At 40.5% G+C, this 23,173-nt stretch overlaps 1 protein-coding gene across 1 annotated transcript; it reads left to right on the top strand.

Annotated features, from left to right (window-relative positions):
• The first annotated feature begins 1,477 nt into the window (after positions 1-1,477).
• kcnj4 (potassium inwardly rectifying channel subfamily J member 4) lies at positions 1,478-5,687 on the top strand. Its single transcript, XM_078270597.1, has 3 exons — positions 1,478-1,500; positions 4,061-4,517; positions 4,587-5,687. The coding sequence occupies exons 1-3, from the start codon at positions 1,478-1,480 to the stop codon at positions 5,685-5,687; spliced, it is 1,581 nt and encodes a 526-aa protein (XP_078126723.1).
• Positions 5,688-23,173: the final 17,486 nt, after the last annotated feature.

The following is a 23,173-nucleotide window of genomic DNA, read 5'->3' as shown; positions in this document are numbered from 1 at the left end:
GCTCAATTTCATTCTGAATCTTTAAACACTATATTTTATGAGATATAGAGACAGAAACAAAACTGTCAACAAGCAGTGTTGGAGAGGTGGGGAGTTTGTGCACATGATGCTTAATTATTTGGGGCATTTTTTAGGCTTTTATTGACAGGACAGCTTAAGACAGGAAAGGGGAAAGAGAGGGCGAATGACATGCAGCTAAGAGCCGCAGGTCGGAGCTGAACTCATTGCTGCTGCTGTAAGGACTGAGCCTTGGTACATGGGGCGCACGCTCAACCCGGTGAGCTACCCAGGCGCTCCATGCTTAATATTTGGTTTAAGCTTAATAGACTGATTTACAGCATGTTGCTTAAAGGCGCAGTAAGCAATTCACCACAAAGATTGTTGATATTTGAACTCAACTGCCAAACAAATACAACCCTCCCTTCAGAAACTCCGCCCCCCAGATTCACGGACAGATAACCAGGCTACTGGTCGGCCGGCACATTCACATGCTGCCTCCCCCCCCCCCCCCCCCCGCCTACCATCAACTGTCGCCGCCTGTTGCCGATTGGCTGGAAAAGTGTTTTGTGGCTCGTGCACTCCTTTCTGTTTGTTTTCCATTTACACAGCCAGGGCTGTGTATTGACTGTAAATATTAATATTATATTATTAATAGTCTATGGTATTAACACCGTTTTTCAGCGCATACAGTAATACACAATAGAGAGCTTGGTAACCGTGACGAGATATATGCTGAATTTGACAGAAGTGTTTTTCTGATTAACATAACTTACTATTCCTTTAACTTTGTAACCAGGGTAAACACTTTATATATAATTACACATACAACATTACAACTCTGTTCTTAAAGCAACACTAAAGCACTTTTCCCACTTCGGTCCCCCTACAGGTTGGAAGCGGAATTGTCCATTACATTACATTATGCAAGTTTGCCAGATCAGGTAGCGGATCTGTAGTTCGAATGAGACATAATGAGACATTACGACAGCGGTAATGGACAATTCAACCTGTAGGGGGACCGAAGCGGGAAAAGTGCTTTAGTGTTGCTTTAAGAGCAGGGCCACAGAAACTGTTCCTCAAGACATTCTGCAGAATCAAATCAAGATTAGGTGTCAACCCACATCTTCTCTCTAAAACAATACACACAAACCAGAGTAAAAACACAGGCCCAAACAAACATACGAAGAGATGACAATGGGTTTTAAAAAAAGTTAAAGAAAGGTTGCCTCCCCTCAATCAAACAGCTCTGTACTTTTTTTAGATAAACCCCACGTTTGAGCAAGTGACACGTAGCGTGTGCTGTAATCTGATAATTGTGATTTTACATGAACTGATACAAGCGGATTCTGTTATTCGCTGTCTCTCCTACAGTGGTCTTCTTAGCGGCCCAAGCATCTCCATGGCGGAGACCTAATCTTTGGGACCAGGACAGAGTCTGGCCTCCCATCCAGGCCCCATACCAGAAATCCTTGGCGTCATGGGAACAAGTAGGTCCAACAGGTGAGGGATTTAATCCGCAGCTGTCTATCTAGGACTAATTGTGCTATTAATTCTTCATTTTATTTAGTGGTCTTTGAAATTCAGCAATTCTGTGTTACTATTCCTTTGCCACCTAGATCATTTTGTATTCCTGAAGTCAGTGTAACATCTGATTGAGTCCCGAATGACAAAGAAATGAGAAATAAAGGTGTCAAAGTGCTAATTCACAGCACGATTTTTCCCTGACTGTATTTTATGTTTAATATTACTACAAATTGATTCATATGAATTATCCTGGAGAATGCTTTTGTTTTAAACAATGGTTCTGGTTCTTAATGTCTTTTAATTTATTTTGTTATATCTATTAATCCATTGAATTTGTGTGGGAGTTACCGTGTCAAAGGGCATCACAACAGCCTTGTGATGACTCCGCTTTGCTTAACAATGTTTTTATAAATGTTTCATTGCTTACAGAAACATTTGATCCTTTTGTAACATTGTCTTGTGCTAAAGTCTTAATATACCCGGTAAAAATGGGTTTGCAGATTTGGCGAGCTAGTCGGGGTGAGTCAGGCCTGGCTCAGGGATATTTACAGCAAGCTCATCCTTAGAAAGGCCAAAGCCGTCCTACACTGTCCTGATAAAGTAACACAATTTGTGGACTAATGACAATGGACTAACGGATTGATTTGTTGTTAAAAGGAGCAACATTTCCCCTCAGGTCTCTCATTATCAGTGAATAATTATGTATATATATTACGTATATATAATTAGTAACATAAATGTCGGCCCTTCTCAAAATGGGTTGTCTGACAGACACTGACTCAGATCAGATAATCCTGTAATGTGTGATGACAGCAATCCTGCTCACATTGCTAAACTGAACTCACCTTCCCAGCTGGTAATCCTGCATGTAAAGGAGAGAGACTGGTTACTGTATGTTAGTCAATACACTCAGGTGACCAGGAGTTTGGTCAGTTTGAGTAGATTGTTTGGGAGTTAAATAGTTCTTTTATCACTGTATTCACTGATGAGTTTCCCTTTAAACTGCCCTATTTGATACTGCTGCCATCTCTTGTATCCCCAACGAGTCAGGTATTATTTTCCTATCACTGTTTATTGCCAGATTTCCACTGCATGGTCTGGCAAGCCTCAACTCAGCTTTTTTTGGTTTTCCATTAGCAAAAGTTGTGGATAGTAGCTGGTAGTCTTTTTGGTAAGACCTTGGTCGAGGTTCCATTTTTACATAGCCAAAATATAGTCAATAGCGACAGCAATTTTTTATTCACTTGACCTAGAGTTAAAAAATGGCAGCCTGCAATACTTCGCTGTACAGTTGGTACCCATGGATCAATAAGATAACTGGCTCTATAAACTGTCTTCCTGCTCTTTGTTCCTGCTCTCCTGTTCATATTGTGCACATTACAGTTTGAATGCTATGGATTTTTTAGCAGTTTTAACACCAACCTGTTTTCTGTTTATGCGTTTACACACTTTACATAACCACATCCATATCTAAATGCATTTGTTTTAATTAGTGCTGTCAGTTAAACACGTTATTAACGGCGTTAACGCAAACCCATTTTAACGGCGTCAATTTTTTCAACGCTCTTTTTGGCTTAGCAAATTTTTTAGTTTTTTTCACATGCTGTTGCAACAACTAGTAACGTTAGAAAAACTACAACACCACATCGGATCTAGCTAGACTGGAAACAAAACAACAGGCACACACTTGTTTGGGCTTGCGAGCCGGCCAAAGAGTAGTAGGCTAACGTTACGTTTTGAGTGAATGGCGAGCTCGAGACGCCGAAATGGATGCCAATAAGATTCTGAATGGAAAGTTTACTTTTAAAAAGTTGTCGAGGGGGACAGTAGTTTTCACGCATACACAGCCTGTACGACACGGAGAAAGCAGCCACACTGGAACAGCTGCAAACGCTGTCTCATTAACCGGTGATCACTGGACGTCAGTGAGTAATCAAAATGATTTACAAGTTACTGCACACTATATTGACTATGTATATCAGCATACGGTTTTAGGACTGTGTTGTTTGTATCGTTTTTTTGACTGTTTTTGTCATTTGGGACATCGTCCACCCACTTTTCTGTCCAGGAGAATTGTTACATTCCTTATTAGAAAAACGTAAAGGTTACAAATGTCCTGCTGTGGCATCTGGTTTTTGGACCATTTTGTTTGTACTGTATAAGCAAAGTGTTTAGTGTTACATCTCAGTTAGGTTAGGTACTTAGTAGGAATTGTGCAATAATGACAGATTTCACACATTTCTTTTGTTTACAGTAAATAAATAATAAATAATTACAAATCTTAAAGTCAAGTTCATAAAGTAACTTTCCTTGCATTCATTTGATTCCCAATCAAGATACACTGGTAAGAATTGCTTTCCATTATTAATATGTACTTTAAAACAGTTCTGAAATACAAAATAATACAATTTTATTCATGTGATGAAACATGCAATTAATCGCGATTATAAAAAATGAATCGTTTGACAGCCCTAGTTTTAATCTAATGTCACCAACGTTTTGAATCCCAATCTCCCCCTCTCTGTTGGCCTGACAGGTATGACATTGTGTCAGGCGTTTTACCAGAAGAGGAACGCCAGAAGATCTCTAGCTTAGTACTCCCTAACGGCCACAATTCCCTCAACTTCCGATTGCCCTCGGCCTGCGACGCAGAGACGGAAGACAGCAGGAGGAGTTCAGGAGCCTCTGCTGCCGTGCCCAACACGAGGGGACAAAGAATGATGAACAACTACAACGGAAAGATTCTGACAAGGAGCTCCAACCAAATACGGAGCCGGTTTGTAAAGAAAAATGGACAATGTAATGTTGTGTTCACCAACATGGAAAAAAAGAGGCAACGCTACCTCGCTGACATCTTCACCACCTGCGTGGACACCCGCTGGAGATACCTGCTGCTTCTATTCTGCGCCAGCTTCCTGGTCTCGTGGCTTTTCTTTGGCATTATCTTTTACAGTGTCTCCCTGGTACATGGGGACTTTGAGGAGCAACCGACGGTGAAGGGTGATGGGCTGGCGGTGGCGGGGTTGCATGGACCCACCTCTGGACACACATCTGGAGAGCAGACACAAAGACTGCCCTGCATACTTCATGTTCGTGGCTTCGTTGGGGCACTCCTGTTCTCCATGGAGACCCAGACCACCATTGGTTATGGCTGGCGCTGCGTTACCGAGGAGTGCCCTGTCACTGTGATAACAGTGGTCATCCAGTCCATTGTGGGCTGCATCATTGACTCTTTCATGATTGGCACCATCATGGCCAAGATGGCCCGGCCAAAGAAGAGGAATCAGACCCTGTTGTTCTCTAAAAATGCTGTCATCACCCTGCGTGATGGCAAGCTGTGCCTCATGTGGAGGGTGGGCAACCTGCGGAAGAGCCACATCGTGGAGGCTCATGTCCGTGCACAGCTCATACGTTCATATGTCACAGCTGAGGGGGAGTTCATCCCCTTGGAGCAGATGGACCTCAATGTGGGCTATGATGAGGGCACAGATAGGCTGTTTCTAGTATCCCCGCTTGTTATAATCCATGAGATAGATAAAGATAGTCCCTTGTATACTTTAAGCAGAGCTGATCTGGAGACGGATGACTTTGAGATTGTCGTGATCTTGGAGGGGATGGTGGAGGCCACGGCCATGACCACCCAGTTCCGTAGCTCCTACCTTGCCAGAGAGGTCTTCTGGGGTTACAGGTTTGAGCCTGTAATCTATGAGGACCGGGACTGCTACAAGGTAGACTATTCTCGTTTCCACAAGATCTGTGAGGTGCCGTCGATGCCCCTCCTCAGCGCCAAAGAGCTTGACGAGGCCGCAAGCCGGGCCTCTTCTGCAGCTTCTGCCGCTTCTCCGGTCTCTGCATATAGATCCACACAAGACTTGATTCCCAGGTCACTGAGCGCCTTTTGTTATGAGAACGAGTTGGCGTTGAGCTGTGGGGAGGACGAGGATGACATCTTCGATTCCCAGATTGGGGGGAAGGAGAGAGCAGAGGAGAGGAGGACTTCTGTAGATTTCCCAATTATGTTCCAGGACGATGCGACCATGACATCAGGCAGTCACAGCGTCATGTGTGTTCTAGACATGGACAATAACCAGATGGAGTTTGACATCCTACAGACTACCATCCCTCTTGATCCAGTGACCTATAAGAATGAGCAAGAGATCTAAAGCTTGTCACGTGTCCTTTTTTTTTTTTTTTTTGACCAAACCCAAATCCTTTCAACCCGAAGAGGGATTGCTTGGTGATGTGTTCAATTTTGGATTGCATGTACAGAAATGTAAACCCCTTTTGCCTTGCCAGTGATGTTTTACATGTATAATTGTTTTTTGTCTTCTTCTCATTGAGATTAGAAATTACGAAACAGATTACACATTCCTAAATAACTTCACTCCGACTGATTCTGCTGAGGACACAGAACCTCTGAACACGCTGACGGGATTTATTATGATTTCATAACCAAAGGAATGCACATGTTTCAGACTGAACGTACATGTTGCATAGTTAAAAGATTTACTTTATTTAACATTTCATTTGTTCTGTGAATGTAAACAAGATATTTTATGAAAATAATCGCAGTTTTGATGTAATTCTCTTCCTTTTCGAAGATAACTGATCTCAATTTTTAAGATGCACTGTTTTATCAAAAAGTGGTCAATTTACGCTTGATAATCTTTATGTTGTTCGTGGGTTTCAATGGGCATTATATCTGCAATACTTCCCTGCTAATTCAGCTATATGCACATTTGTGAAACTACCTGTTTTGTTAAATCCTTTCCTGTAAATCTAGAAAAAACTGTATTTATGCAAATTATAAGTTTGTTATAAACTACTGTTGTGGTTTTTGCTGTGCAGTACTCCCAGGAGCATCCCAAGTGCAATCACAAAGTGTATAGCAGAACAAGTATTATTTCTGAATTTGATTAAGACTCCTAAGGACAATAACTTCTAAAACATATCTTGATTTATTGCGATATAGGAAAACAGCACTGTATTTTAAATCTTATGTTAAAAACAAATTTTTTCTTCTGAGTTTTAAGGGAATCGAATGAAAACTGAACAAAAGTTAACTTGGTAGTAACCAAGACTTTTATTACTGTAGAGCAGCTGATTCCCAACCAGGGGTACGTGTACAGTTTTCAGGGAGTACATGGAAAGATTTTAGAGTAGCTCAACTAATCAAAAATAACAAAAAAAATTAGAAATTAGGATTTGATTGGAAGAATATATCCGTATATTACCATGAAGTCAACTGTAACACCTGAACACTACATGTTGCAGTTATGTAAGAGTGTAAAAGTAAGATAATAAGCAAGTTTTACACAGGTAGCTAAAAGTAATGAATACAAAATAACTAGTTAAAAGTAATGACTAAACAGTTCGAATTTTATGCAAAATAATACAGAAAGGGTTAAAATATAATAATTATTATTATATTATAATAATATAAGTAGTAGTAGCCTAGAAGGCTTGTAGTAGTGTGATTGCTGACCAAACCAACCTTAATATTGACAGTTCCCTTCTATGAAATAATTAATAATATCCACTTTTATATAATGAGTAGTGTTAAACATTTGGAACACATTGTGAATTGTAGACAGGATATGCAAGTTCATCTGACAGAGCTGTGGAGGGATTATAGGTAGGCTATTAAAAACAAGTCTAACTAATATTACTCTATTAGTGTTATTATTATAAAGCAAAGTAGACCTTTTGTTTACTTTATGGACTTTTTTCTTGGTTTGTTTCTTGCGGAGGCTGCAGCCGGTGATAGCAGAAACTATATTGGTGGCTTTAATTCATGTTTGTGCTATTGTTGCTCGCCAAAGGTTCTGGAGTAGGAAAGTAAAACACAGAGCGCCTCTGATTTATCATTTGGAAACTGGAGTGCATGAAGCCTAAGTTTGTCTTTGATAGAAAGGCGTGATACCACTGTAAAACACAACAGGAAACAAATAGATGAATGCTGAGGAGTACAGGCCAGGGTCTGGAAATGTGCAATAAGTCACTGGGACAGTAGAGATAAAGTCAAGTGTAACTGCATGGCAGGTTAATAGCGGTGAAGCCTCCTTTTTTCCTATACAAGAAGACGCACATGGTACCTGCAATTAAACTTAATTTAATCAAATGTGGAACATTTCTCAATTGTGCTACTTAAACCTACATTGTGTCATTTTTTGAGTTGATTCTTAGCAAAAACCCCTTTGGTCTTTCGCAAATATGTACTCATTCATGTGTAATTACTTCCACCAACTAATCAAAGTATTCTCGTAGAATCTGACATTCAGAATCATTCAGAATACATACGAGCGACTCGCTCGAATGACGGCAACCATGTAGCGCCTCCATCTTTAAAATACATTAGCCCATGAGGGACATACCTCGGCATTTCACCCTCTTACACCTATTGGCACCGTGATGAATGCCAGGGGGAGATTACTTGCCAGGGAAGTGAAAAAGATTAAAACGACAACGTGACAAGACCAAAGTTAATATTGGAGTGGCTAGAACAGCTGCGTGTAAAACGATGGAGATACTAGGAGCTAATTTTGGGTTCGGCCACCGTAGGAGGAAGAGCTAGAAAGTAATATTCAGTTGGTTGTCATATACAATGTCAACCCTAAATGGGAGAAATTCTTACACAATGTAGGTTTAAGCATCTGAAACCAACAAATGTTTCAATACCTTTGGGCCATTATGTGGCCAGCAACTATTAGAATGTGAATGTATTTTTCCCTGTCACCTTTAGATAGAGTCTCACAGCTTTCAGAACAGTCTACCTGCTGCACCTGATGATACCGCAACTGCATTTTTATAATCTAATTTTAGGTTATTTATAATGCAATAACTATAAAATTGCTTGAGATCAACCCATGTATACTCAAAAGATCTTTCTGCAGTGTTAGTTTGAGTGCAGGAAAACAGTAAACTGTAAATGCTATTTTGTGTAACAGACATCATACTTTGTTTCTTTTGCCTGCCGCTTTGTATAAATCTAATGAGAAACATGCACTAACCAAACTATTGTCCTAATTGAAATAAGCTGAGAAGAATGTCAAGTAAAAAGCACTTTATTCATCCTTGTATATTTTTGATGTTTCAAATAAATATTTATATATTTCTGGTTCTTGCTCCTTTTGGAGTCCTGGTAAAAGATGCATAACATGCCAGTCCACAGACTGAACCTTTGAAGAAAACTGTCTCTTTTCTAATGCAGCTATGAAACTCCAGACCCACTAGATGCCTCTGCAGCCATTTCTATCATCAGAGAGCTTTAGCACAAAACTGAACCGTATGTTCCCTCTAGTGGTGTACCGTAGATGCTGCAGAGAAGTTCAACCCTGGATCATGAAGAATTCAAGAATGTTTTGAGAAAAAGACAATAAGATGATAATGAATACCCTATAGAGCAAAAGTCAAATTAGTTTTGACCTCCACTGGTTGTGTGTATTAGTAGCACAGCTAAAAAAACATTGTGAATTTTCTGGAAAGGTTTGGCAGTGTGAGGAGGAAGTGCATCGAAGTGGCAGTGACATCTCAGAAAAGACAACACAATGGCGAATACTTAATTCTCAATAAATACTGCATATATCTGACGATGCACTGATCTGATATATTATTTTTAAAGTGGCTTAAATCTGAAGATACTGTCTCGTTTACTTCTGGTCAAGTCGTGGAAAAGTGCCTCTCTTGACACGGAGACGCCGATGCATGCTTTTGTCACCAGTCGCATTGACTACTGTAATGCCCTGCTTTCTGGTCTCCCCAAAAACAGTATCTCCCCTCTCCAACTGTTACAGAACTCAGCCGCTCGTGTGATGACGAGGACCAGAAGGCAGGCACACATTACGCCGGTTTTAAAATCACTGCATTGGCTCCCCGTGTGTTTCAGGATCGATGTAAGGTTCTTTTACTGGTATTAAATCTCTTAATGGTCTTGGGCCTTCTTATCTTTCTGAACTGCTTTTACCCTATGGACCCTAAGGTCTTCCGGTACTGGCCTTTTGATTATTCCCAAGGTTCGGACAAACACTCACGGAGAGGCGTCGTTCCAGTACTACGCCCCCCCGTCTGTGGAACAGCCTGCCTGAGGCCCTCAGGGCTGCAGAGAATGTTCAGATTTTCAAGACCCATCTTTTTAACTTAGCTTTTCCGTGCTCAGTCACATGTTAGTTTTATTGTGTGTATGAGATGGTGTGTGTGGATGTTGGCGGTGGGTGCGTGTCTGTGGGAGTCTGGGGATGCATTTATATGATGGGGGGTGGGGGGTCAATTGCTTTTAACTGTAAAGCACTTTGTGCTACATTTTACATGTATGAAAAGTGCTCTATAAATAAAGTTTGATTGATTGATTGATTGATATCAGACTATTGGTAATACTGACGATTTTTTATCTTTTTGTGAACTCAGATGATTTAATTTAAAGGTCCAAAGTGTGGGAATTTCTCCCATCTAGCGTTGAGATCATATTTCGCAATCAACTCTCTCGCGCCACGCAGTTCAAAGTACGTGTTACAGCTACGGTAGCCTTCACGCTTTTTTCTGATGACGCCGGTCTCTTGTTCTTTTCAATATCCTTTTTCTGCGTGAAGAAGACTCCTTTTTGCATATATATACGATACCCATTTGCAGCACCTGTGAGTTTATAGCAGTATGTCCTGTATGTCCCTTACCGTCTAACGTATTTCAAGATGGCGCATGTATATGGAACGTCTACCCCAGTTCATGCAAACGCAAATGTAAAATTTCAAGCCAATAGGAATACTTGGAATTGATGGTGGTGGTAAATATTCATGAAAAAGGACAAGTTTGTGAACGGGCAACACAGATTTTGAGAATGAACAGCTAAACACATTACACACTGGACCTTTAAATTTGAAAGAAAATCTAAAAAGTGACAAAAGTAAAACTACAGTATGTGGATATGATGATATGAAGACACCTATGGACTTTAACTCAGAAGGGATTGCCTGAAGAAGATGTTTTTAGTTATAGTGTTACCAGCTGTCTGATTGGTGCAAATTTGGTTGCTGAGACAAACACATCAAACATCCTAACATTGGACTTGTTGACAGGTTGATAAAAAGTATTGGGGGAATTAGGCCATTATGCAGTAATTCCATTGTAAAACTCAGGTGCTGCTTGAAATAAAGAGTCCTGAGGAATTTGACAGGGGGTTTAGTGAGGCTTAACCTCATTGCAGACAGACCCAGGCTCGTTGCAGCTTCTATGAAATGTGCTTTGGTGATCATGCAGCAACATACGGAGCATCTTGTCAGGAATAAGCACACTGCATGTTAACACTGCATGTCCTGATCTCTGACATTGTGAAGATATAAGGACTGCTTTTTGACAGAACAGCTGTGTTTGCTTGGACGGGTACTTTCCTTACAATATGTAAAGTATTTCCATTTTTCAGTAATTATCAATTCCTATCCCATAATTAAATCATTTCTGTCTAGATTTTAATCAAGTTAAAATCATCCTGTGTCAGGCAAATAAGAGACTTCCCCTGTCAGCCCTCATGGTTTGTCCCGTCTTGATCTTTCTTTAATTACATATCCTCCATCCCTGTCTGTCTGTCTGTCAGTCCATCGCTGTTCCCATGCACAAGAACCCCGACAGCAAAAAACAGCCCACACATGATCGGACCTCTGAACCTCTGGGGAACCTGGAGCGGCATTTCTGCCGGTGGAGAAAAAGATGAAAAGAGGGAAATGAGGAGGAAGGGGCAAGCTGCTCAGTGACCATAGGCCTTGAGGCTATCAGCTTTTCATTAGCCAGTCAGTGAGTGAGTGAATGAGTGTGATCGGTGGAATGGTAAAATGGGAGAAGCCATGCTGGGCCACGTCGGCTATTAGGGTGATTTTTGGGGCTCCCACTGACTCTTATTGTGCATTGTCTCCAAAGTGAGCAACCTAGGCTCAACAGTGAACCTTTGTGTGGGACATTTAAATGCCTGTTAGCATGCTAATTATGGGATGTGTGTGTCTGTGTGTGTGCATGCGTGCGTGTGTGTGCTGTGTGTGTGTGTGTGTGTGTGTGTGTGTGTGTGCTGTGTGTGTGTGTCTGTGTGTGTGCATGCGTGCGTGTGTGTGCGTGTGTGTGTGCGCTGTGTGTGTGTGTGTGTGTGTGTGCATGTGTACGTGCGTGCATGCGTGCGTGTGTGCGTTTCTTTTTATTAATTTTGTATTAATCAGCTGCTTCTGATTCTGCTATGCTTGGATCCGTTTCACATTTACTCCGACATTAAAACATTAAGGCTGTCTCACAGTCAGTGCAGAACATTATCCTCACATTTAGCTGTGGAAACCCCCTTCTATTTCAGACATGCCCCTGTTTCATAAGTGACAACTCCTCCTGCAAATTCTTCAGCCATCTTGAGCCTGTGCTTTGTTTTTTCAACTGTCTCCAACAATTACAGATTCCAAAAATATATTTTTTTGGACAAAGAGAGTCATGGGGAGAAGAACGAGGCCGGCACCCTGCTTTTCAAGACTTGGACTGAACAACATGAAAAGCTGTCAAACACGTTACAGTTCATCCAAAGGAATTAGTCGAAACGTGTCTCTGTTATTTTGTCCACCACTGCATTGGATTGCATGATACTACAAAGATGTTTAGCTTACTTTGCTCACTCTGTAGGCTTGAGCCAGGTAGGACTGTGAAACTCACATTGTTCATCTATTATGTTTCGTTATTAAGACAGGATTGCGTATTTTTTTACTTCTTTAAAAAATGAAAGCTGAACTGGGAAGCCATCCAATAAAACACACACACACACACACACACACACACACACACACACACACACACACACACACAGAATTAGGGAACCAGACAAAGGGTCAAGCACTGTTAGAGACTAGTTTGCAAAAACTGTAAGAAGGCGTTTCCATCTTGTCTCTATCTCTTTTACAGTAAGTGTTTAATGTCGATGCAGTTGATTAAGTAAATACTTTTGGCGTCCATGTAGTATGTCGACCAAGCGAATCGATGGGCTCTAATGTAACTTGATGGCGTTTAAATAGAATTATCTTAACTGATCAAGACGGAATACAATTGAACAGACAACACTGAACCGTAACAAGCGTCTGTCGCTGACCACGACAAGGACGGCTTTGTTTGTTGGGCCCGATAACTTGAACCCTTACACTGATGTTATTTCTGATCTGGATGCTCTCGACTGAATGGGAGTAATAGGGTTACAGGTGCTTGTAACGTGTTTGTCAGTAGCAACCTTTTGAATTTATGATCTCTGTACATTTTCTTGCGGTATTGCACAAGATGATTTGTTCTGTTTATCACAAGTGCTGTCTTTGAACTGCTATAGGTCAATAATCTTAACATTTTGCACAATCTTTATGAAGAGATGGTTCTTTGTTTTCCTTCTGCCAGAGATTAATGTTCATTATTGACCGCTTTAAAGGGCAATAACGTTTTTTAATCTTTGACTGACTTGTTATCCACAATATGCGCAATCTTTCTGTGTGTGATCGACTGGTGTTTTCTAGTGTGGACCTAGGCTGTGTGTGTGTGTGTGTGTGTGTGTGTGTGTGTGTGTGTGTGTGTGTGTGTGTGTGTGTGTGTGTGTTTGTCTGTACTCCGTTGAGTATACACATGTATGCAGATTAAGGCAGGGCGATATGACGATATATATCGTCAAAATGATATAAAAATGTCTATAGCATATATTTTTCCTATATTGTTTCTATCGCAATGTTGAAAAACCAGCAGCTGAACTGCGTTACGGCAATATTTATGTCATTTGGGTGAAGCTTTACGTTCATTTTGCACTGAAGTTCTTCATAAAATGAGAAAATACTCAAGTATTTAATTCACACAGGAGTGTACAAAAATGGGCTTTACCATGTGGTTATTTCATATATACTATTTATTTATTAAATTACCAGAAAACATGCTATATCGTGATACATATCGTCATCTAGATATGAAATGACCAATGTCGGGATAGAAGATTTTGGCCATGGCCCTAGCGCATCTGCCTGTATGTTTTAGTTAAGTGCGTGTTTGTTTGCATGTGGACACCCATGTTTTCATCCACATAGTACTTCTGTGTGTGTGTGTGTGTGTGTGTGTATTCGAGCAGCTGTGAACCCTGTGTTTGAACTCTAGCTCACATGGGCAAAGCGAGGGAGGGCCGCAGGGTGAGAAGGCGATGGGAGAGGGGACTGATGTCCGACAAACTCGCAATCTCCCTCTCCCCTTTCATCTCCCTCTCCCAGCATCAAACAACAAACTCTTTCATTCAGGCATCTTTGCGGCCAGCCGCCCCCAGACCCTGGAGGCCCCCACCCGTTCACGCTGCTTAATTCAATGTTCCGAGCAAAACTCATGATTGGAAAGTGACTTTTTCATCCTCCTAGTTTTCCATATCTCCTCCGAAGAAGCATCAGCCCTTTTCCTGTTCTCCCTCTCACACTGAAACAGCTTCTGTCCTGTAAACACAACGGAAGTAAATCCCAGGTCAATCCACTCCCAGATCTGGATAACTACACAGTGACGGTGAAAGGCACTCCCAATGATGATTCAGTGATTGATACAATTAAATGGCAGAACATTACAACGTTACAACACAATCTTTTTTTGAAGGAACATTCTGATGGAAGAAATGAGTTTATCAGCTCATCAAATGGAGTTCATCCATTGAGTGACAAGGACGTGAATGACTCGGATCAGCTCATTTGCACAATGACATAATCGAGCGACAAAAATGACCTTCAGTTCCTTTAGTGCAAAATTAACTCAAAATTGAATTAATTCCAACTGTCTACAAACGGGATGCCAACCAGATGTATGCAACCAAACAACAAAACAAAAGGATGTTTCTAATGCACTTGTACAACCCATCAGAGAGGCTGTCTGAAAACAACATGATGATTATATCTATACTATGAACTTTCACATTATATAGACAAAGTATCAACACTGTCCAAGAAACACAACAAAACGAAGCACAAACCATGTGAAAAAGACACAGTGCTTACTGCAGCAACTTCATTGCACAGTACAGTATTTTTCTCCTTCTTCAATAATTAATAACAGCGTGATACAAGCATAACAGGAACCATTATCAAATCATGGGGCTGACGATGAACAGCAATGACCAAAGCTGGCAATTTGTGTACTTTTCTGAGAAAGTTCTTCCATGAAAGAAATCTTGATTGAATCACACTGTATATAAAACCATATTTATTTTTTATATGTATATAGTGTCGCAGAACTGTGCACCTTACCCCCCATTTTTTGCACTACTTATTTTATTTCATGTTGTATATTTATTTTACATATATATTGGCACTGGAAAAGGAGTTGCTTTTAATCTCATTGTACATGTTTATAGTGACAATAAAAGGCATTCTATTATATTCTTGATTTGCAAAAGATTGTACAGTAAATAGGCCGTTTACACTCATTTGTGTCTCTTTTTTAGAGAGGTGTTGTCGCTTAGCTCGTAACTTTGTTTGTAATTGATCTTGTATAGCTCTTTTTCACTTCTAGTCTTATATTAATTGTATGTACCTATTATTTTATTATTTTCTTTTTATTTCTCTATTTAGCTGTACTTATTTCTGTCTTTGTGTTGCTGTAACACCTGAGTTCCCCCTCTGGGGATCAATACAAGCTTATCTTATTTTAATACAAGATATGAGATAAGATTGTACTGAGAGGTGTTTATTTGTCCGCCCTTTTAATTTAAATGAGGGTAGACTCAATATTAGCTTCTCCTCATTGCCAATCTTTAAAGGTCCAGTGTGTAATGTGTTTAGTTGTTCATTCTCAAAATCTGTGTTGCCCGTTCACAAACTTGTTCTTTTTCATGAATATTTACCACCACCATCAATTCCAAGTATTCCTATTGGCTTGAAATTTTACATTTTCATTTGCATGAACTGGGGTAGATGCTCCATATTCATGTGCCATCTTGAAATACGTCAGCCATGCTAATGCTGCTAATGCTGCTAATGGGTATCGTAGCTTCCTGGAGGACCATGGAGGACCACACGTGATCAAAATCCAAATTTCAGGAACAGGAGTCTTCTTCTTCTTCGCCCAGAAAAAGAAAAAGGAGATTGAAAAGAGCAAGAGACCGGCTTTTTGAAGCGTGAAGGCTACCGTAGCTGTAACACGTACTTTGAACTGCGTGGCGCGAGAGAGTTGATTGCGATATATGATCTCAACGCTAGATGGGAGAAATTCCTACACATTGGACCTTTAAGTGTGCTATGACAACAATCTATTACAAGTGTCTTACTCTTACTTGAGAGTAAAATTGATCTAATCCAGGCAGTCCTTCTGCTACAGTTAAATATTTAACCTCTGGTTGAAAGTAAACATAGTAATCGCACACTGTGGAGGTGCTCCATTACAAGTCCTGCATTTCCCTTTCAAATGTGGTAAATAAACAGAAATATAAAGAAGCATACACTGGAAGTACACAACTCAAAGCAGTACTAAAATACAATACCTGTAAATGTACATGTACTCAGTTACTTTCCACTACTGTTTGCAAGTATCTCAAACGCATATTGTTGTTCTCAGCTACCAGGATGTCGAGCTAATTTAGATATTTAATGAGAATCTTCTTTGTGTCCAGGGGGAAAAACAGTCTCTGAGAGAATCATTGAAATTGAACATTTTTAGAGAAGCGCATCAATGCAGCGTGATGATGTCCCAAACAGCAACCAGACATGCAGCAGAAACATCCGAACAAAGGACACCCTTGTTCCCAGCTGAATTCTTGAACATCATTTTCTGCATTTTCCTGCAAATGACTCAATCTCCACATCCCTCGCCTCTCATTCCGCCCAATTATCATTTTTCAAGCATGTCCCCTGGTCCTACAGAGATGGGCTTTTTGGGAGTTTCCAAATCTTGGCATGAAGTCTGCTTATATGTGTAGGGATATGTGAGGGCATTTACAGCCGAAACAACACACGTACTATAAACACATTCAAACTACTTGCTAGTTGAAGAGAGGTCGACGGAAATAATGTGATTTTTCTCCGAGAGGGAGACAGGAGGAAGTTGTGAGAGATACAAGGAAGCACTGAGGACTCTCTTTCTCTTATTCTTCCTGAATCCTCCCCTTTTTTTCCCCCCTTTAGCCTTTTGTTGCCGTCACAGCTGCAGCAGGGCTCAGCAACCCCACAGCTTTAAGGGTCAGTCTTGGTTGATGCTAAATGGTTTGTCAGTGCATCTGTGATTAAGTGTATTTATATGGGTGTATAAGAAAAGTAATCAATGTACACCTAAATTGATGGCTCCAAAGGCCATGTGTCATTGCATGACAGATGATAGAACACTTTTCATAAACATATAAATGATTTAGCAAACAGGAATCCTGTATATCAGTCGTAATTGTTTAAGCTAACGGCATCTACATAAGCAAGATTTATATTCTACAATGTTAATCCACAAATCTTAACAGTACTCTGTTCTATCATGGTGATTGTGTTTTTTTTTAACTTTAACCCTAACCCTTAATGCAACTGAGATGCATGCAGCCTTTTACTTAATCGCGAAGGGTGACACGCTGTGCAATCTTATGAAAGTCACTTACATATAACCAGTAGGTGATTTGCTATATAGTTTAGAGAATATTATAGATCCAAGATGAAACCGACAGGAGTGCAGGACTCAGAGAAAAAGTCGCAATTACAAATCTGTCTTCTACTTCAGGACAGCGCCATGGATTTATCATTACACAGTTAAGGGCCTTTCTAGTCTATGTCGACGACGTTTCATTTCCTGGGACCGGAGGTCATTTTCGGCCGGATGTCCCTCACCTTCTGCTTTCTTTGTGTTGGTATTCTAAACTCCGGTCAATTCGGGAAACATCCTCCGAGATAGAACCGACAATCAAATTATATTTCTCTTTTTTTGAGTAAAATTCACATCACACACTCGACAGCCATTTTAATTCCAGAGCTCGCCTCCCTACGTGCACATGTTCCACCAAAACAAGTTCCTTCCCGAGGCTATTTTGCAGAGGCACCGTACCTGCGTCCGGCGCTTAGCCAAGGCAATTGTGATTGGCTTAAAGAAATGCCAATGAACCATAGCACGTTTTTCTCCAATCCAGGAATGTTGTGTGGACTAGCCAGCTCTGTGGAGGAAGGTCTGGCAATGGGAGACTAAGGCTTTTCAGACCAATAACGATAACAGCACCGCTGCGCTTTTAAACCTATTATTTCTAATGGCTTGAGTATTTAGTCATAAACCAAAGTATTGGACAAATTGCAAATGTGACCTGATGTTGGTGCTGGATGAAAAGTCAGGGCATCACCAAAATGATAACAATTCCTCCTTAGCAGGAAGAGTAGGAGGGTCATTAGGATTCATCCTCTGAGCAGCATTGATATCTGTACCAAACTGCATGGCAATCCATCCCAGTTGTTAGATATTTTACTTAAAGCCAAAAAGTGTCAACCTGCTGGTGGCGCTAAAGGAAAGGTCTGAGGATCTCCAAAGTTGGTAGGATTAATCCTCTCTGGGGAGCATGAATGTCTAAAAAAAAATGATGGCAATCAATCTGACAGTAAGTTAGTCTCGACCGACTGACAGACTGACACAGCCACGCTGCCAGTATAGCTAAGAACTGCTAGGTGATAGATTAGCAGGTCATCGTTTCTCCCCAAAAAACAATACAAGCCTAGAAACTTATTCATTTAAAATGTACTTTTCCAAAACACTGTAACTCTAATCGTAAACCTAAAAGTTCGATGAACAATAAACGAGCACAAGTTATTAATGTCAAATGCCTCCTGAGAGGGAAAACAGGAAAGCTAAGTTCCCAAAAACAAGTAGAAGGATGACTACAGAATACCAGCAGAGATCAGCCACAGGTAACTAAACTCTTCCACTCGGTCTCACCTGGGACCCTAACTCCAATACCCCCAGCTCCTCCAACCACCACCACGCTTCCCCACACACACACACACCACCTCAACCCCCATATATCAATTTCCTTTAGATGTTCCCCCTCACACAAGTGAAGTAACTAGATTCTTTCCTTTGGCTGGCCAGTGGAGATATGGAGCAGAACGCACAATGGGCTATTCATTAAGGTAGCAACACACACACACACACACACACACACACACACACACACACACACACACACACACACACACACACACACACACACACACACACACACACACACACAAACACGTCTCACCCCCATTCATCCCCACCAGACCAGCACCATCCATCACACACATATTTACCAACCATGGCCTTCTGTAACATACATGCATGCATGTGCAGGCATAGGACACACGTTATGCACACACACACACACACACACACACACACACACACACACACACACACACACACACACACACACACACACACACACACACACACACACACACACACACACAACATCCCACCTCACTCCCCAGCTGCAGTGAAAGCCCTTCCAAGTTCGTGCCAACCTCACACACACACACACACACACACACACATACACACACACACACGCACACACACACCAGTAACTCAGAAAAAGAAAAGGCGAACACAAGAGAATAGGAACTTTGGTGGTATGAGCACAAAGGCAGGATTCACAGACATTCAAGAGGGGGACCTATTTAAATGTAACACAGCTGCATGAATTTATTAAGACAGATGGACAGAGGCACAAGATCAGGAAGGCCTTGTGGAAGGCTGGATTTTTTTTTTTTTTATCACCCATTTGAAGGTTCCTTGACATTTTAATTGGGGATGTAACTAATATTTATCACTATTAGAGAATAATCTATAAATTCTATTCTAATTTTATGGCTGACCTCTGACCTCCCTGTAGGGCAGGAAAATAAATGGAAATCCACCAGTATCTCATTACTACTGCCATTATCCCAGAGGAACTCAAGCTTGAATGCTCCTTTTATTTCAACCTATAAGACAGAGTTGATAATAACTTAATAACTGTAGCCCACCGGACCTTTCTGCAAGGTTGACTGATCCACTTCAACGAGCAAATACTGAAACACCTGCTCCGTCCTGCACAGGTGCATGCAGGGAGAGAGGGAGGAAGAATGAGAAAAGACTGGAGTGGCACAGAGGGGTAGAGCTAGAGTGTGTTTGTGTGTAATAGATATATATGTATATAACAGCTTTTAAATGATACAGACTTTTGACAACACCACACTAACGTCATTCCCAAGTCAGTTGAATAGATTTGTGCCTCTTGTGAGATCAGCAGGAATGTGTTTGTCGGAAACAGAAAAATCTTGGCGTCTATGCTGAAGAAATGCTCTCACACACAATATAATACACTTAAATTTGGATTCTAGATCCCATAAAGTTATTTTCTTTTTCTTCTTAAACATAAAACATCATACCCGCCACGTAGCTAGATACAATATACAAAACAACTTGATATAGCTTAAAGGAAACATGCAACAAGTAACAGGAATACGTGACAATAAGGGCTAATAAAACATGTAAGATTTCATCTTTTTGATTTGGTTATGAAATGAGTTGTGATTCCATTTTAATGTTAATAAATCACAACAAATAAATACAAAAACATATATAGCTATGTTTTTTTTTTTTTTTTTATCTGGCAGAAACTTAGGCATTATTTTTCTTTTATTCCAGTGTGCCAGTTTTTTTTTGTTTTGTTTTGGTTAAATTATTACAAATTTGTACATTGATTGTGTATTTGTGTGTCGGTCCCTACAGAGTGTGACATCACCTAGCACCAAAGATCAGCCAATAGCAGAGAGTCCATTCAGTACCTGTCTTTCACCAGTAGATGACTAGGTTCACACAGGTTTGGATTTGAGTTTTTTTATTTTATTTTATTTTATTTTTACAATTTAAAGCTTCATATTTCTTTTTTTACATTGGTACATTGGTTCGTTTTGGAGTCTGTTAGCCCTGTGTTACATCGTGTTAGAGGAGTGACTAGTTGGCATAGAGATCAAATTTGGATCCTGATCCTAAGAAACATAAACTGGGAATACATCATATTCACCAGGACTGTATAAAATCAGTTTGAGTAGTGGGGGTGATGGTGTGTGTGTGTGTGTGTGTGTGTGTGTGTGTGTGTGTGTGTGTGTGTGTGCGTGTGTGTTGTGGCTGATGTGGGTGTGTGTGTACTTCTCAACAAACTACATCATCTCTGTCACATGACAGGACAAGTGTGTATCATTTTGACTGCCTGTGTGTGTGTGTGTGTGTGTGTGTGTGTGTGTGTGTGTGTGTGTGTGTGTGTGTGTGTGTGTGTGTGTGTGTTTTCTTTGGGTTCATGTTGTTGAAAACAAATAACTAAGAATCAAATCAGATTTTTTTTCTCCTAATTTTTGGTTCTTTTATTAGTCTACTTTTATAGAAGGCTACATTTGCTGTGATCATAATTTCTCATAGACCTAATACGTTTATTCATGCCAATCTAAAAAATATAACTATTTTTCACTGGGAGCAGATTAAATCATTGACTGCGTATTATTTCTTCAAAATCAAAAAAGGCTTGAAGTCTCGTTTCATTTTACTGACACCAATTTATTTTAAGTTCTGTACATTTTAGTATTTTAAAAGTTATATTTTTTCATTGAAACATTTTTTACAATTACTTCAGGGAAAATGTTATTGTAATAATTAAAGCACAATTGTACACACTGACTGCATACATTGTTTCCCTGTAATACATAGGCCTAATAGAAATAATACCATTGTTAAATAACACGTCGCTTTGGTGCGAGATTTTATAGGCTACATACACATTACAAAATTAATGTTTTGTTTTCCTAAACGGTTCATCCGTCTATCTTCGCTTAATTTCATTTCTCCACTCAAAGTCATCCATCATCCTGAAGGCAACACTTTTCGGACAGAGGTTAGCCTTTAGGGATTTAATACATTCTGTCTATTTGTCTGCTTGGAATGTTCCTCACTGATAGTTACAAATGACAACAACCTTATTAGAAAATATATTTTTGCAGCATTTTGAAACATAAAGTGTCTGACTTATTCCATCAACCAACCAACACTTTTCTCTCAAACACCTTGTGGCTGTAGAAACATGTGTAACTTTAATAGACATATTTTGGTCTAAATGTCAGCAAATCATGTAGCAAAGTAGGCCTACTTGTTGGGCCTTCATTTCTCACCACCTTCATTATTTGCGCACAAACACACACACACACACACACACACACACACACACACACACACACACACACACACACACACACACACACACACACACAGACACGCCAAAACAAACACTCACGTCAAACCGAGGCCGGGCCGCAAATCCTCCGCTGCACAGCGGGAGAGAAATCCCCTGAGTGGCACTCTGAAAATCCCCTGTTTAAAGCTCCAGCAGCCGGGCAGTCCCATCACAGCTCCCCGGGGCTGAGTCGCCGCGCTCCTGGAGCATTTTTATTTCTATATGTCAGAGTTTGTTGAGACGCTGACAAAGAATGGCGGTAGAAGGGAAGACACAAGCCTATTCCTTCTTTTTTTTCATATGCACAAAACTGCTTTTTGTTCCATACTCTTTTTTTTTCTTTTTTTTCATTTGAGGGGGAAGGGGGTGCTCGTTTTGATCACATGATGACAATTCACCTGAGATTAAAAAAAAACAAAGGACGCAAAGAAAGGAGGGGAGAGGAGGAATCAGACAGAGACTCATGGTGAGGATTCCCTTATCATAGTCGACATTAATGGACAATAAGGGGGGGGAGTGGTGATTTTCGGATTGGGTGCCAGTGTGTCGCATGGCGGGCATACAAGGGGTCATTGTTGTGAAGAACAGCGCTTGTGTTTGTATCCGTGCGTCCCATAATGTCTCCTCTCCTTTCTGCAATATACTGTTTGGTTTTAAACGCGCACTCTGTGGCTTTCAGTAAGAGGCGCTGATGCAATTATAAAACTCACACACGGACATAAAGAGGCACACTGTCATGTCGGATGCCACACAGTCTTTTAAAGGGCCTTTGGATGTTGTATACACCTGTGATGTGGTGGTGAATGTCAAAGTGCATAAACATGAATATAAAACTCAATTATAGCTTCAGCGTGCATGAATTTATGCTTTTACCTGAAACATTTAAATCTTATATCGGCTTTGTCCTATTATGATTTAGGACATGTGCTATCATTTTGCACCCAAATGTTTATTTCTGCCTGAAGAATTAGATTTTTTTTTGGCCTACATGAGTCATTGCTGGTGCAAATTCGGTAACCCTGACCTTTAAATCGGTCTATTCGATTGTGTTTGGGGGCATTAGGATGCGCAAAGGTTCGTACAATTTGACAAACATTTTCTCCTTTGGCTGCATCTTGGCTTGAACAGCATGGGATATGTTTGGTGAACTGCAGCCTCTGTCTGTTTGTGAGGCGCAGTTTGTTCCCATTTTCCACAAGAAAGGATCTATAAAAAAGTTGCTTTTTTTGTGGAATTGTCAGTGACAGAAAACTGTTTTGCCTCCGAGCGTGTTCAGAAATTAAACTGCGTCATTATCAAATGTTCAACACATGAGGACATTTCTCTCAGCTGATGAATTGTCCAAGGAACTACTGCAGCGGCACACTTGATTTCATTTACACAGTGCAATACAGAATATGTGTATGTATGCTGACTGATGAGCATCTTCCCACTTATAATCGTCAG

The sequence above is a fragment of the Sander vitreus genome, chromosome 15 (genome assembly GCF_031162955.1).
Source record: "Sander vitreus isolate 19-12246 chromosome 15, sanVit1, whole genome shotgun sequence".
NCBI classification, from domain to species: Eukaryota; Metazoa; Chordata; class Actinopteri; order Perciformes; family Percidae; genus Sander; species Sander vitreus.
Note: the sequence above shows the minus strand (reverse complement) of the source record. Positions and strands in the feature narration are given on the sequence as shown.

Coding starts and splice junctions, on each gene's coding strand:
- kcnj4 (XM_078270597.1), top strand. CDS start 1,478: ATGGGAACAAGTAGGTCCAACAG. Junction 1,501..4,060: donor GGAACAAGTAGGTCCAACAG/GTGAGGGATTTA, acceptor TTGGCCTGACAG/GTATGACATTGTGTCAGGCG. Junction 4,518..4,586: donor ACTTTGAGGAGCAACCGACG/GTGAAGGGTGAT, acceptor TCTGGAGAGCAG/ACACAAAGACTGCCCTGCAT.